A 16,847-nucleotide genomic window follows, 5' to 3' on the forward strand; every position below is an offset into this window, starting at 1 on the left:
TACCGGTCCTGCCCAGGTGTAGATCGTCCGGTTTGTACTGGTCCCACCTCCCCCAGAACCGGTTCCAATGTCCCAGGAATTTGAGTCCCTCACTTCTGCACCACTCCTCAAGCCACGTATTCATCTGAGCTATCCTGCGATTCCTACTCTGACTAGCACGTGGCACTGGTAGCAATCCTTAGATTACTACTTTTGTGGTCCTGCTTTTTAATTTAGCTCCTAGCTCTCTAAATTCATCTCATAAGACCTCATCCCATTTTTTACCTATATCGTTGGTACCGATCTGCACCATGACAACTGTCTGTTCATCCTCCCTTTTTAGAATGCCCTGCACCCGCTCCGTGACATCCTTGACCCTTGCACCAGGGAGGCAACATACCATCCTGGAGTTTCGGTTGCGGCTGCAGAAACGTTTATTCCCCTTACAATTGAATTCCCTATCACTATAGCTCTCCCACTCTTTTTCCTGCCCTCCTGTGCAGCAGAGCCACCCACGGTGCCATGAATTTGGCTGCTGCTGCCCTCCCCTGATGAGTCATCCCCCCCCCCTTCCCCCCCAACAGTACCCAAAGTGATGTATCGGTTTTGCAGGAGGATGACTGCAGGGGATCCCTGCACTACCTTCCTTGCACTGCTCTTCCTGTTGGTCACCCATTCCCAATCTGGCTGTGTAACCTTTACCTGCGGGAAGACCAACTCACTAAATGTGCTATTCACGTCCACCTCAGCATCGTGGATGCTCAAGAGTGAATCCACCCGCAGCTCCAGTGCCGCAATGCGGTCTGTTAGGAGCTGCAGGTGGATGCACTTCCCGCACACGTAGTCGTCAGGGACACCGGAAGCGTCCCTGACTTCCCACATAGTACAGGAGGAGCATAACACGTCCGAGCTGTCCTGCCATGACTTAACCCTTAGATTAACTTAATTTGGCAACAACAATGCTAAAGGTTACTTACTGATAAAGAAGAGACAAAGAAAATCTACTTACCAATCACTTATCCCCTTGGCTGTGACCTCACCTTTTGATTTCTTTCTACTTCTTTGCCTTCTCTCTCCGCTGCAGCTGCACCAGCTGGCTCCTCCTTGACGTTGGGCCTTTTATCGGCCTCCCCCGGACTCCCGCTGCTTGGACTGCTGCTCTTCATCGACGTTGGGCCTTTTATAGGCCTCCACCGGACTCCCGCTGCTCGAACTCAGTTGGCAATCAGTGACTAGTGGGGTGCTGCAATGATCAGTGCTGGGACCCCAACTATTTACAATCTATATTAATGACTTGGATGAAGGGCCCAAGTATAACGTAGCCAAGTTTGCTGACGATCCAAAGATGGGAGGAAAAGCAATGTATGAGGAGGAGACACAAAATCTGCAAAAGGGCGTAGACAGTCGAAGTGAATGGGCAAAAATTTGGCAGATGGAGTAAAATGTTGGAAAGTGAGAGGTTATTCATTTTGGCAGAAAAAAAATCAAAGAACAAGTTATGATTTAAATGGAGAAGAATTGCAAAGTGCTGCAGTACAGCGAGACCTTGGGGGTACTTGTGCATAAAACACAAAAGGTTAGTATGCAGGCACAGCAACTGATCAGGAAGGCCAATGGAATATTGGCCTTTATTTCAAAGGAAATGGAGTATAAAAGCAGAGAATTCTTGCTACAGTTATACAGGGTATTGGTGAGGCCACACCTGGAATACTGCGTACAGTTTTGATTTCTATATTTAAGAAAGGATATACTTGCTTTGGAGGCAGTTCAGGGAAGGTTCACCAGGTTGATTCTGGAGATGAGGGGTTGACATGAGGAAAGGTTGAGTAGGTTGGGCCTCTACTCATTGGAATTCAGAAGAATGAGAGGTGATCTTATTGAATCGTATAAGATTATGAGGGGGCTTGACAAGATGGATGCAGAGAGAATGTTTCCACTGATAGGGGAGACTAGAACTTGGGGGCATAATCTTAGAATAAGGGGCCGCCCATTTAAAACTGAGATGAGGAGGAATTTCTTCTGAGGGTTGTAAGTCTGTGGAATTGGCTGCCTCTGAGATCTGTGGAAGCTGGGTCATTGAATAAATTTAAGACAGAGATAGACTGTTTCTTAACCAATAAGGGGTTATGGGGAGCGGGCAGGGAAGTGAACCTGAGTCCATGATCGGATCAGCCATGATCGTATTAAATGGCGGAGCAGGCTCGAGGGGCCAGATGGCCTGCTCCTGCTCCTATTTCTTATGTTCTTATGTAAAATTACAGGGAACAATGGTGATGGTTGGTTGTTTTTCAGATTAGCGGGAAGTATACAGTGGTGTTCCCAGGAGTCGGTATTGGGACCACTGCTCTTTTTGATATACAGGTAGAGTGCTGAAATCCAGAGTTCCACAAACCGGAATTCGGGATGGCGGGTTTCTGTTCCGAAATCCGGAAAAACCCGGCAAGCCCTCTGTCCTGAGCTTTCCGGATTTCGGACATTGTTCCTGTATATTAATGACCTGGACTTGGGTATACGGGGCATACAGTTTGCAGATAATCCGAAACTCGAAAATGTAGTAAACAATGACGAGGATAGCAACAGACTTCAGGAGGACATAGACAGATTGGTTAAATAGGCGGACAAATGGCAGATGAAATTTAACGCAGAGAAATGTGAAGTGATACATTCTTGGTTGGAAGAATGAGGAGAGGCAATATAAACTAAATGGTAGAATTATAAAGTGGGTGCAGGAATAGAATGATATGGGAGTGTGTGTATCTAAATCATTGAAGGTGGCAGGACAAGTTGAGAAGGCTGCTTTTTAAAATCAAATAAACATGGGATGCTTGGCTTTATGAATGGAGGAATAGAGTAAAAAGGAAGGAAGTTATGCTAAACCTTTATAAAAACTCTAGTTCGGCCTTAGCTGGAGTATTGTGTTCAATTCTGGGCACCACACTTTGGGAAGGATGTCAAAGCCTTGGGGAGGGTGCAGAAGAGAATTACTAGAATGGTACCAGGGATGAGGGACTTGAATTATGTGGCGAGATGGGAAAAGATGGGGTTGCTCTCAGTAGAGCAGACAAAGTTAAGAGGTGCTTTGATAGAAGTGTTCAAAATCATAAATGCTTTTGATAGAGTAATTGAGGAGAAACTGTTTCAAGTGGCAGAAGGGTCAGTAACCAGAGGACACAGATTTCAGGTGATTGGCAAAAGAACCAGAGGCGATGTACAGTGGAGATGAAGTGTTTTTTTTACTTATATGGAAAATGAGTACATTTCTGCGTTTACTACCACCTATTTTGTTATGGTCAGAGCATTATTGGTGTTGGGGTCTGTTTTCTTTGAATGAAAGAGAATCTGTGCACATGTGGTGGTGGTGGGGTTGGGGGGGGGGGGGGGGGGGTGCGGTGAGGGTGGCTGACAAAATCTGCAACAACTGCTTTTGAAAATGTAATTAGATAGAGTTTTTGTACTTGAATTTTTGAACGAGTAACTGACCAACAAGAACAGGTACCTCGTAGCATTTTGTTCTCTGCTGTTTCTTGTTATATGATCTGACAGGGGATTCTTGTATTGTTTTTGACACTTTCCACCATTTCAAGTAATTGGTAAGTTGTGTGGTAGCTCTTTAATATGTTTTAGTAACACACTATCCTTTACCAATAATTTTCCACCTGTGACAAATTTCAAACTAACATATGCTTCAAATAGAGTATTATTATCCTCCTGCTGCTGAAGAAAAAAACACATATTTTGATGTTGGATTGGTAGAATTTCCAATTCCTACTGAGTGCTGTAGACATTTAAAAGTAATTACAACAGGGAATTTATTTGCTTGTGCAGCCTGCAGATGCCTGTTTGAATCAACATTCCATAGGATATTCATTGTCAGCTGCCTATTTTTTCCCTTGCCAAATTTTAACTGGAGCACAATTTCACTGAAGCAGTCAGTTCTCTACTACCTTGCCCAAGTAGTCATTTTTCATGTGAGTATTGAAAGTATAAGGCGATTCAGCTGCTTGAGCGTATAACGACAGAGCTTTATGATCCCCACCTGACATCCACACATCCCCACTTCCAGCTTCGGTTGTTCATTTTCCACTTTCTAACCAACTGGGATCAATTGAGTGCCAATACTGATGCTCCAGATGTGATCAGAATGGGAATTGACTTGGGTCTTTCTTCTCAAGGGCTTGGCTGTTCATTGGATAAATGAGCCTTTCTGTTGGGGCAGCACGTGTAGAACTTCAAAAAATATTTTTAAGCATTTCAAAAAATCCACAGAAATCTTTGCAATAGGAGCACACACACAATAGAATTCCCAAGTTGGCTGTGTTTGGCCACAATAAATATGGTTGACCCTAGGATCAGAATTCAAAATCAAGCAAAGGCTTTCTGCTCGAACTATCATCATCATCATAGGTGGTCCCTTGAAACGAGGATGACTTGCTTCCACGCCAAAAAGTGATGAATTCACAGGTGTTTTAATGAAGGACCTAATATTCCAGTCCCGAACTACATCTTGACGGGTGGAAGATGCCTGTGCATTGATTTTTTTTAAAACGTGTGGTGGACGTTGCACACCAGCCACAACATTGGCTTGACAGAGCTAGGTCTTGGTCCAGTGGCAAGGATTAACCAAGACGACTGGAGACCAGCTCTGCTGCACGGACCTAGCGTGCACACATATCGCAGTGTGGGCTAGCCCGTACTGCCCCATGGCCCTTGCCTCTTCTGGGCCCCGATCACGTCCCTCTATGAACTCTTACAGCTCCTGCGCCCTAACCTCGCCGCTCCTGCTGTACCCGCCCATGCTCCAATCAGCGATCTGGATTTGGGTGATGTCAAATCCAGTCACCCTCTTCACAGCTGTCTCCCTCCTGCAGCAGCATGCCGTTACTCCCTTTAATGGCCCCAACCTGCTGATAACCTTGAATGCTGGGACCACGCTGGACTTGCATGTCTGTACTTCGATGTGAACAGTAAGTACAGTAATTATATGATGTCCATGTCTTATGCACAACCTGTGGACCTTAAGCCAGACAATTTGTCAAGTTAACAAGGGTATTGTACTAACAAATTGAAGCTGACTGCTGGACTTTAAATAACCAGACAGTTATAATAAGATGTCTGACAAACATTTACATTGTAAAAGACCTGGCTTTTCAAACTGCTCTGCAAGTTTAAAATTGTATCATGGTCTTGAAATTGTAGCAGCAGAAAGTGCAATTACAATAATCAAAATCCGACAAAGAGGTTTTACTTTTCTCTACATGATATGTAGTATTGAACTTTTATTTGACAATTTAATAACTATTGAAACACTTAAAACCCTTAGTACCATTCTATAAAGAGGAACTGTAAAATTGAACCATATCTAGTTATCCAATGCTTAATGTTTTGTTTTTACCTGCACATAGTTGCCAAATACCATACTAAATACAGTCCCAATTTCTCAAACTGGAGACGTGCAGCTTTGTGGACTATACTTGACAAAAGTTTGCACTGAATTTTATGCAAACTTTTTAGCTACTGAAATATTTAACATCTCCAAGAAGGATGGACACCAATGTTTTTAATACTGGTGGTAAACTGAATTTGAGAGACTGACAGGAATGGTTCAGGAAGGACTTGACTGAAGACAGTGCTGCGCACTGACCAGAATTGTTGTGATCATGTTCTCAATATGATAAGTAATTGAACCAAGAGACCAAGTAAGGGGAAGATGAAGTCATAAGCTCCAGAGTAGTACAAACCGTATTGCAGTCGTTTGACAAATAAAAACTGACCGTAATTCAGTCAGATTCAAGTTAGTTATGGATAAGGACAAGGATAAGCCTGGAATAAAAGTCCCAAATTGGGGAAATGCTAACTTTGCTAAGTTGAGGAGTGATTTGACCACAGTGGACTGGAAACAGCTACTTGTGGGTAAATCGGTGTCAGAACAGTGGGAGGATTCAAGAAGGAGACTGGGTCCGGAAGGCTCAGGCCAAACATGTGCCTTTAAAGAAAAAGGGTGGGAATAACAATTCTAGAGCCCCCTGGATGTCTAGGAACTTACAGGGGAGGATAAAGAAAAAAAGGAAGCATATGTCATATACCAACGGCTAAATACTATAGAATCTATGGAGGAATATAGAAAATTAAGAGGTAAAATTAAAAAAGATATTAGGAATGCTAAGAGAGAGCATGAAAAATTCTTGGCTAGTAAAATTAAGGAAAACTCAATATTTTAAGACCCAGGGTAACTAAAGAAAGGGTAGGGCCTATTAGAGACCATGAGGATAATCTTTGTGTGGAGGCGGAAGATGTTGGTATGGTTCTTAATGAATACTTTGCGTCTGCTTTCACAAAGGAAAGGGGCAAAGAAGATACTGCTAGCGAGGAGGAGTGTGATATCCTGGATGAAATAAACATAGTGAGAGAAGAGGTATTAAAGGGGTTTAGCAGCTGTGAAAGTAGATAAGTCCCCAGGCCCGGATGAAATGCATCCCAGGCTGTTGAGCGAAGTAAAAGAGGAAATATAATTTTCCAGTCCTCTTTGGATTTGGGCATGATGCAGGAGGATTGCTGATGTGGTACCCTTGTTTAAGAAGGGAGAAAGGGATAGGCCGAATAATTACAGGCCTGTCAGCCTAAGCTCAGTGGTGGGAAAATTATTGGAAACAATCCTGAAAGACAGGATAAATCTACATTTGGAAAGGCAAGGATTAATTAGGGACAGTCAGCACGGATTTGTTAAGGGAAGGTCATGTCTGACTAACTTGATTGAATTTTTTGAGGAGGTAACCAAGAGGGTCGATGAGGGTAGTGGGTACGATGTAGTGTATATGGACATTAGCAAAGCTTTTGATAAGGTCTCACATGGTAGACTGGTCATGAAGGTTAAAGCCCATGGGATCCAGGGCAAAGTGGCAAGTTGGATCCAAAATTGGCTTGGAGGTAGGAAGCAAAGGGTAATGGTTGATGGATGTTTTTGTGACTGGAAGGATGTTTCCAGTGGGGTTCCGCAGGGCTCAGTACTGGGTCCCTTGCTTTTTGTGGCATGTGTGTGTGTGTATCTACATATCTATCTATCAACGATTTAGATTTGAATATAGGGAGTATGATTAAGAAGTTTGCAGATGATACTAAAATTGGCTGTGTGGTTGATAATGAAGAGGAAAGTCATAGATTGCAGGAGGATATCAATCTACTAGTCAGGTGGGCAGAGCAGTGGCAAATGGAACTTAATTCGGAGTAGTGTGAGGTAATGCACTTTAGGAGGGCTAATAAGGAAAGGGTATACACATTAAGTGGTAGGCCACTTAATAGTGTAGATGAACAAAGGGACCTTGGAGTGCTTGTCCACAATTCCCTAAAAGTAGCAGGCCAGGTGGATAAGTTGGTTAAGAAGGCATACGGAATGCTTGCCTTTATTGGCCGAGGCATAGAATACAAGAGCAGGGAGGTTATGCTTAAATTGTATAATACTCTGGTTCGGCCACAGCTGGACTACTGCATGCAGTTCTGCTCGCTATATTATAGGAAGGACACAATTGCACTAGAGAGGGTGCAGAGGAGATTTACAAGGATGCTGCCTGGAATGGGGAATCTTGGCTATGAGGACAGATTAGATAGGCTGGGTTTGTTCTCATTGGAACAGACGAGGTTGAGGCGAGACCTCATTGAGGTGTACAAAATTTTGAGGGGCCTGGATATGGTGGATAGCAAAGGGTCTATTTCCATTGGTGGAGGGGTCAATTATGAGGGGATGTAGTTTTAAGGTGGTTGGTGGAAGGTTCAGAGGGGATTTAAGGGCGGGGGCTTCTTCATGCAGAGGGCTGTGGGGGTCTGGAACTCACTGCCTGGAAGGGTGGTGGATGCAGAAACCCTCACCATAATTAAAAAGTGCTTGGATGGGCACTTGAAGTGCCGAAACCTGCAGGGCTACGGACCTGGAGCTGGTAATTGGTATTAGACTGTATAATCTCTTGTTGGCTGGTGCAGATACGATGGTAAGTACTGCAGGGAATCGAATACGGCCAGGGTGATCTGGATTAGTTTCGATCGCCTGGGGTGGTTGGGCAGGAATTTTCCCAGATATTTTTTTTCCCCAATTGGCTTGTTTTTTTTTCTGTTTTTTGCCTTTCCCAGGAAATCACATGGCTCTGGTTGGGGTGGAGTGTAGAATGTTTCAGTGTAAGCGGTGTCGCAGTTGTGTGGGGCGGACTGGTTGGGCTGCGTGCTCTTTACCTTTCCGCCAAGGCTTTAACACCCTTTTTAAAGTGTGGTTCCCAGCATTGCGCACAGTACTCCAGCTGAGGCCTAACCAGTGCTTTTATTGAGGTTTGACATAACTTCCTTCCTGTTGTGCTCTATGCCTCTATTAATAAAGGCAAGGATCCCAAATGAATATCAGAAATAGGAGCAGGAGTAGACCATACGGCCCCTCGAGCCTACTCCGCCATTTAATACAATCATGGTTGATCCAATCATGGACTCGGGACCACTTCCCTGCCCGCTCCCCATAACCCCTTAATCCCTTAGACAGTTTTTAACCGATACCTCTGTTTTAAATGTATTCAATGTCCCGGCTTCCGCAGCTCTCTGACGCAGCAAATTCCACAGATTTACAACCCTCTGCGAGAAGAAATTCCTCCTCATCTCAGTTTTAAATGGGCGGCCCCTTATTCTAAGATCATGCCCTCTAGTTCTAGTCTCCCCTATCAGTGGAAACATCCTCTCTGCATCCACCTTGTCAAGCCCCCTCATAATCTTATACATTTCGATACGATCACCTCTCATTCTTCTGAATTCCAATAAGTAGAGGCCCAACCTCCTCAACCTTTCTTCATAAGTCAACCCCCTCATCTTCAGAATCAATCTAGTGAACCTTCTCTGAACTGCCTCCAAAGCAAGAATATCCTTTCGTAAATATGGAAACCAAAACTACACAGTATTCCAGGTGTGGCCTCACCAATACCCTGTATAACTGTAGCAAGACCTCCCTGCTTTTATACTGCATCCCCTTTGCAATAAAGGCCAAGATTCCATTTGCCTTCCTGATCACTTGCTGTACCTGCATACTAACCTTTTGTATTTCATGCACAAGCACCCCCAGGTCCTGCTGTACTTGCAATTTTTCTCCATTTAAATAATAACTTGCTCTTTGATTTTTTTTCTGCCAAAGTGCATGACCTCCCACTATCCAACATTATATTCCATCTGCCAAATTTTTGCGCACTCACTTAGCCTGCCTGTGTCCTTTTGCAGATTTTTTGTGTCCTCCTCACACATTGCTTTTCCTCCCATTTTTGTATCGTCAGCAAACTTGCCTACGTTACACTCGGTCCCTTCTTCGAAGTCGTTCGTATAGATTGTAAATAGCTGGGGTCCCAGCATTGATCCCTGCGGCACACCACTAGTTACTGATTGCCAACCCGAGAATGAACCATTTATCCTGACTCTCTGTTTTCTGTTAGCTAGCCAATCCTCTATCCATGCTAATATATTGCCCCCAACCCCGTGAACTTTTATCCTGTGCAGTAACCTTTTATGTGGCACCTTGTCAAATGCCTTCTGGAAGTCCAAATACACCACATCCACTGGTTCCCCCTTATCCACCCGGTTCGTTACATCCTCAAAGAATTCCAGCAAATTTGTCAAACATGACTTCCCCTTCATAAATCCATGTTGACTCTGCCTGATAGAATTATGCTTTTCCAAATGTCCTGCTACTGCTTCTTTAATAATGGACTCCCAAAATTTTCCCAACCACAGATGTTAAGCTTAAATGGTCTATAGTTCCCTGCTTTTTGTCTGCCTCCTATTTTAAATAGGGGCTTCACATTTGCAGTTTTCCAATCTGCTGGAACCTCTCTAGAATCCAGGGAATTTAGGTAAATTACAACCAATATATCCACTATCCCTGCCGCTACTGCTCTTAAGACGGTAGGATGCAAGCTATCAGGTCCAAGGGATTTATCCTCTTTTAGTCCCATTATCTTATTGAGTACCACCTTCTTAGTGTTTGTGATTGTGTTCAGTTCCTCCCCTGCCCCCACCCCCCTTGATTATCCACTGTTGGGATATTGTTTGTGTGCTCTACCGTAAAGATTGATACAAAATATTTGTTCAGAGTTTCTGCCATCTCCATGTTTCCCATTACTAATTCCCCGGTCTCATCCTTTAAGGGATCAATATTTACTCTGGCCACTCTTCCTTTTTATATACCTATAGAAACTCTTGCTATCTGGTTTTATATTTCATGCTAGTTTACTTTCATAGTCAATGTTCCCTTTTTTAATCATTTTTTGTGTCATTCTTTGCTGGCTTTTAAAAGCTTCCCAATCTTCTGTCCTCCCACTAGTTTTGACCACTTTGTATGCCCTTGTTTTTAATTGGATACTGTCCTTTTTTTCTTTAGTTAGCCACGGATGGCTATCTTTTCTTTTACACCCTTTCCTCCTCACTGGAATCTCCTTAAATGTACACTTTAATCTATTTTCCCAGTCCACTTTAGCCAACTCATACCTTTGTAGACTCCTTTATTTAAGCTTAGTACGCTGGTTTGATATCCAACTTTCTCACCCTCCATCTGAATTTGAAATTCAACCATGCAATGATCACTCATTCCAAGGGGATCCTTTACTAGGAGATTGTTTATTAATCCTGTCTCATTACACAGGACCAGAATCAAGATGGGCCTGCCCCCTGATTGGTTCTGTTACATACTGCTCAAGGAACCCGTCCCTTATGCACTCTATGAACTCTTCCTCAAGGATACCCTGACTAATTTGATTTGTCCAATCCGTATGGAGGTTAAAATCACCCATGATTATTGCTGTTTGCTTTTTACAAGCCCCTACTATTTCCTGGTTTATACTCTGACCAACAGAGTTGCCACTGTTAGGAGGACTATAGACTATGCTCGCCAGTGATTTTTTTTTCTCCCTTATTATTTCTTAACTCCACCCAAACTGTTTCAACATCCTAATCATTTGAGCCAGTATTGTTTTTCACTATTGCAGTGATTCCATCCTTTATCAACAGAGCTACCCCACCTCCTTTTCCTTTCTGTCTGTCCTTCCGGATTGTCAAATAACCCTGAAGATTTAATTCCCAGTCCTGGTCATCTTGCAACTATGTCTCTGTGATGGCTCTCAAATCATACCCATTTGTATCGATTTGTGCTGTCAATTCATCTATTTTGTTATGAATGCTACGTGCATTTAGACAAAGTGCTTTTCAATTTTTTTTTAACCTTTTTTTCCTGCTTGTTTCCTCTCCTTTAACTCACTTTCTTTTTGCTTTCTTATTCCAGATTTACTCCCCTCCCTACTGAATCTATTTTCAGGTTCCTATCCCCCTGCCAAGCTAATTTAAACTCTCCCCAACAGCAGGAGCAAACCCCGTGAGGATATTGGTCCCGGCTCTGAGGTGCAACCTGTCCGGCTTGTACAGGTCCCACCTCCCCTAGAAGTGGTCCCAATGCCTCAGGAAACTAAAGCCCTCCCGCCTGCCCCATCTCTCCAGCCATGTATTCATCTTCTCTATCCTCCTATTTCTATACTCACTGGCTCGTGGCATGGGGAGTAATCCGGAGATTACTACCTTTTTGAGGCCCTGCTTTTTAATCTCTCTCCTAGCTCCCTAAACTCTGCCTGCAGGACCTCATCCCTCTTTCTACCTATGTCATTGGTCCCAATATGGACCACGACCTCTGGCTGTTTACCCTCTCCCCCCAGAATGCCCTGCAGCTGCTCAATGACATCCTTGACTCTGGCACCAGGGAGGCAACACACCATCCTGGAGTCAAGTCTGCAGTCGCAGAAATGCCTGTCTGCTCCCCTGACTATTTAATCCCCCACCACTATAGCTCTTCCGTTCTTCTTCCTCCATCCAGCTGAGCCACCCATGGTGCTGTGGATTTGGCTCTGGCTGCACTCCCCAGAGCCACCATCGCCCCCACCGGTACTCCGGTTGGAGAGCGAGATGGACTCGGGGGACTCCTGCACTACCTGCCTAGTCTTCCTCCTTTTGTCTGGCGGTCACCCAATCCCTATCTTCCTGCACACTCTTAAGCTGCGGGGTGACCACCCCTAGAAACGTGCTAACCTTGTAGCTCTCAGTCTCACGGATGCACCGCAGTCACTCCAGTTGCCACTCAAGCTCCAAAACGCGGAGCTCGAGTTGGTGCAGCTGGAGACACCTGCACACGCGGTCGTCCCGGCTGCGCGAAGCATCCAGGACTTCCCACATGCTATTTTTTTTAACTGCCTTATCAACTTGTCCTGCCACCTTCAAAGATTTGTGTGCACGCACTCCCTTTAAAATTGTATGATTTAGCTTATATTGCGTCTCCTCATTCTTATCAAAATGTATCACTTCACACTCTGCATTAAATTTAGTCTGTCCATTTAACCAGTCTGTCTATGTCCTCCTGAAGTCTGTTACGGTCCTCGTCATTGTTTACTACATTTCCGAGTTTCGTGTCATCTGCAAACTTTGAAATTGTGCCCTGTGTACCTAAGTCTAAGTCGTTAACATGTATCAAAATCACAATGGACCTAATACCAACCCCAGTAAAACACCACGATACCTCCCTTCAGTTTGAAAAAAAAACAACCTTTCACTACTACTGTCTGCTATCTGTCCGTGGGTTTTAATTTTGCGAACAAGTCTGTGGCACATTGTCAAATGCCTTTTTAAAAGTCAATGTACATATCAACTGCATTGCCCTTATCAACCCCCTCTGTTACTACTTCAAAGAACTCAATCAAGATAATCAAACACGATTTGCCTTTTTTGTATTCAGTTTTTCACTAAATCTCACGCAAACTGGCAGTGGAATGATTTTACTGGGTATTTTCTGGTTCAGTTGAGCAATTAGACATATTTACTTTAGCCGTATACACAGAACTGAAGTTATTTCATGGGGTTGAATGACATTTCTGCAGCCACCGATCTGCTTAACCACACCCTTACCAACTCCTTTGATGCCCTAATCCCTATTAAAACAATGACTCTCTCTCACCCTGACCGTTCCCCTGGTACAGCCCTCATCTTTGCTCCCTTAAGTCCAAGGGGCGCAGTCTTGAATGGATGTGGCGGACAACTGGTTTAGCCATTCACCGCCAGATCTGGCTGGACCACATAAAGCATTATCGGGTCTAGTCTTGTCTACAAAAACTGCTCACTATTCCAGGATCATTATGGAATGCAAAAATAACACCCGGGCTACTGTTCTCTACTGCTAACCGTCGTCTTAAACCCCTCTCCCCTGTGAGGAGCTCATGGACGACTTTGTCTCAAAGATTGAGACCATCTGATCAGCTGCCTCTATGAGTTCCCTTCTTTCCCCTAGCCCACTGGGCGAAACTTCCTATGAAGCTCCTCCGTGCCCGAGCCCTAAACTCGCATCTTCCTGCCGAGGAGCTGTTCGAGCCATCCGGCCCTGTGGAGGTCGTCGTCGGGCAGGCCCCGCCGAGGAGGAGGTCGTCGTCGGGCGGGCCCCGCCGAGGAGGAGGTCGTCGTCGGGCGGGCCCCGCCAAGGAGATCGTACAGCCGAGGATGTTGTCGGGCGGGCCGGCCCTGCCGAGGAGGCCCTGAAATAAGGGCAGTGGCCAAGGCGAGGCCCAAGGTCGGGCAGCGCCGGGGCCCCGAGGTCGTCTGGTCCGGATTCCGGAACATTTTACGGATTCCGGATGACCCTGCCACCGATGGTCCCGGATTCTGGATTCCGGAACTCCGGATTGTCGACGTTGCACCTGTACCACGGACCGGACCCGACACCCGCTCCCCCCCTGCTCCCGGACTGGAACCGACACCCCCCCCCCCCCAAATCTCCTTCCCCGCCCCCAAATCTCCTTCCCCGCCCCCCCCAAATCTCCTTCCCCACCCCCCCCCCAAATCTCCTTCCCCGCCCCCCCCAAATCTCCTTCCCCGCCCCCCCCAAATCTCCTTCCCCGCCCCCCCCAAATCTCCTTCCCCGCCCCCCCCCAAATCTCCTTCCCCGCCCCCCCCCAAATCTCCTTCCCCGCCCCCCCCCAAATCTCCTTCCCCGCCCCCCCCAAATCTCCTTCCCCGCCCCCCCCAAATCTCCTTCCCCGCCCCCCCCAAATCTCCTTCCCCGCCCCCCCCAAATCTCCTTCCCCGCCCCCCCCAAATCTCCTTCCCCGCCCCCCCCAAATCTCCTTCCCCGCCCCCCCCAAATCTCCTTCCCCGCCCCCCCCAAATCTCCTTCCCCGCCCCCCCCAAATCTCCTTCCCCGCCCCCCCCAAATCTCCTTCCCCGCCCCCCCCAAATCTCCTTCCCCGCCCCCCCCAAATCTCCTTCCCCGCCCCCCCCAAATCTCCTTCCCCGCCCCCCCCAAATCTCCTTCCCCGCCCCCCCCAAATCTCCTTCCCCGCCCCCCCCAAATCTCCTTCCCCGCCCCCCCCAAATCTCCTTCCCCGCCCCCCCCAAATCTCCTTCCCCGCCCCCCCCAAATCTCCTTCCCCGCCCCCCCCAAATCTCCTTCCCCGCCCCCCCAAATCTCCTTCCCCGCCCCCCCCAAATCTCCTTCCCCGCCCCCCCCAAATCTCCTTCCCCGCCCCCCCCAAATCTCCTTCCCCGCCCCCCCAAATCTCCTTCCCCGCCCCCCCAAATCTCCTTCCCCGCCCCCCCCAAATCTCCTTCCCCGCCCCCCCCAAATCTCCTTCCCCGCCCCCCCCAAATCTCCTTCCCCGCCCCCCCCAAATCTCCTTCCCCGCCCCCCCCAAATCTCCTTCCCCGCCCCCCCCAAATCTCCTTCCCCGCCCCCCCCAAATCTCCTTCCCCGCCCCCCCCAAATCTCCTTCCCCGCCCCCCCCAAATCTCCTTCCCCGCCCCCCCCAAATCTCCTTCCCCGCCCCCCCCCAAATCTCCTTCCCCGCCCCCCCCCAAATCTCCTTCCCCGCCCCCCCCAAATCTCCTTCCCCGCCCCCCCCAAATCTCCTTCCCCGCCCCCCCCAAATCTCCTTCCCCGCCCCCCCCAAATCTCCTTCCCCGCCCCCCCCAAATCTCCTTCCCCGCCCCCCCCAAATCTCCTTCCCCGCCCCCCCCAAATCTCCTTCCCCGCCCCCCCCAAATCTCCTTCCCCGCCCCCCCCAGATCTCCTTCCCCGCCCCCCCCAGATCTCCTTCCCCGCCCCCCCCGATCTCCTTCCCCGCCCCCCCGATCTCCTTCCCCGCCCCCCCGATCTCCTTCCCCGCCCCCCCCAGATCTCCTTCCCCGCCCCCCCCAGATCTCCTTCCCCGCCCCCCCAGATCTCCTTCCCCGCCCCCCCAGATCTCCTTCCCCGCCCCCCCCCCTTTATCATCTTCTCCCACTTCTCCCCATCCTCCCTCCCCCGTCCCCCCCGCTTCTCCCCCGTCCCTCACCCCCCCGCTTCTCCCCCGTCCCTCACCCCCCCGCTTCTCCCCCGTCCCTCACCCCCCCGCTTCTCCCCCGTCCCCTCCCCTCGCTGTCAGAAACACAGATACTGACAGACAGAGAATGTGAGACACACAGACAGACAGAGAGATAGAGACACTGACAGAGACACACTGAGTGGGACATCCCAGCACGCTATTGGAGTGCTCCCGGTGCTGCAGTCGGTAAGTAGAAAATGTTTTATTTATTGATTTAAAAAAAAAAAAAAAAATTTCTTATTAATTTTTTTTGATTGATTTATTGGTTGATTTATTGATGTATTTATCAGTTATTATTGATGATGGCTCTTTATTTGTAAAACTGAAGTGTTTCATGTTTGTAAACTTCCCTTTAAACACCACCCCCCCCCCCCCCCCACCGTTCCCTACGCCTAATTTGTAACCTGCGCCTGATTTTTTCAAGCCTTCAAAAATCTTCACTTACTCCATTCTAAGTTAGTTTGGAGTACGTTTTCATTGTGGAAACTTTGAAATCAGGCGTCAGTGGCCGGACACGCCCCCTTTTGGAAAAAAAAATTCTGTTCCAAAGTGAAACTGTTCTACCTGACTAGAACTGGAGGAAACTAAATGTGGAGAATTCCGATTTCTAAGATACTCCGTTCTACACCAGTTGCTCCTAAAAATTAGGTCAAACCATGTGGAAACTTGGGGCCACTATGTGTACATTTCATTTTGGTATGTCAAAGCTTTCTGGATTAATTGGCTTTGACATGGGAAGACTTTTAAGTACATGCTATGTGGTCATTTCAAAAACAAAATCATTAAGTACTTGCTGGTTAAATTAGTTAGTCACATTAACTATTTTGCTTCAGGTGCTTCTATTTATCCTATTCCAACTAAACAGTTTCTTTGTGTTGTCATAGTTTCTGACACAAGAACCACCTATGACTAGTGCATTAAGTAGGTGCACTACTTACTGGAGCAGATGGAATATATGTTGCTTCCTGTGTTTGGAATGCAGTTTCCACTCCCCAAATCATTAGATGCATTGAGCAAAGCATTTAGTCTTAATGAGGCAACAATCTTTTGAAATTATTCAGATTTAAGGAATTATATTGTTGTTTGGTATTATGTACATTATCAACCCATGCTAAATTGAATTATCATGGCAACAGGAATCCTTTTCAATGCAGGCATTATTGATATATTTATATATATTCTATCTTCAAAATGCTTATCGTTGTCTATAAATCCCTCCAATTTATGTACCTTTGTCATCTCGTCCAGACTCTGATCTCTTGTGCATTTCCCCTCCATGCTCTACCATTGGAAGCACAGCCTTCAGCTAGCGTGCCCCAACATTATTGAACTATCTCCCAAACTGCCTTGTTTAATCCTTTCTCACCACCTTAACATTTATTCTTTGCTCACTGTGCTTATTTCCCCCCCCCTGCTGCTGATGATGTGCCTTGAGATGATTTTACTATGTTAAAGAAGCTATGTAAATGCAAG

At 46.7% G+C, this 16,847-nt stretch overlaps 1 protein-coding gene across 4 annotated transcripts in view; it reads left to right on the forward strand.

Moving 5' to 3' along the window:
* The window catches only part of arhgap5 (Rho GTPase activating protein 5), a 95,513-nt gene that overhangs the window by 41,651 nt on the left and 37,015 nt on the right, over positions 1 to 16,847 (forward strand). The window contains exon 4 of one of the 4 annotated variants that reach the window (XM_070879056.1): positions 1,064 to 1,487. The exons of the other annotated variants lie outside the window; for them this stretch is intronic. Coding sequence (XP_070735157.1) covers positions 1,064 to 1,215 — 152 coding nt within the window. The 3' untranslated portion in view covers positions 1,216 to 1,487. Of the gene's footprint in view, positions 1 to 1,063; positions 1,488 to 16,847 lie in introns of those variants that run through there. 4 annotated transcript variants of the gene reach the window in all.

The sequence above is a fragment of the Pristiophorus japonicus genome, chromosome 4 (genome assembly GCF_044704955.1).
Source record: "Pristiophorus japonicus isolate sPriJap1 chromosome 4, sPriJap1.hap1, whole genome shotgun sequence".
Taxonomy (NCBI): Eukaryota; Metazoa; Chordata; class Chondrichthyes; family Pristiophoridae; genus Pristiophorus; species Pristiophorus japonicus.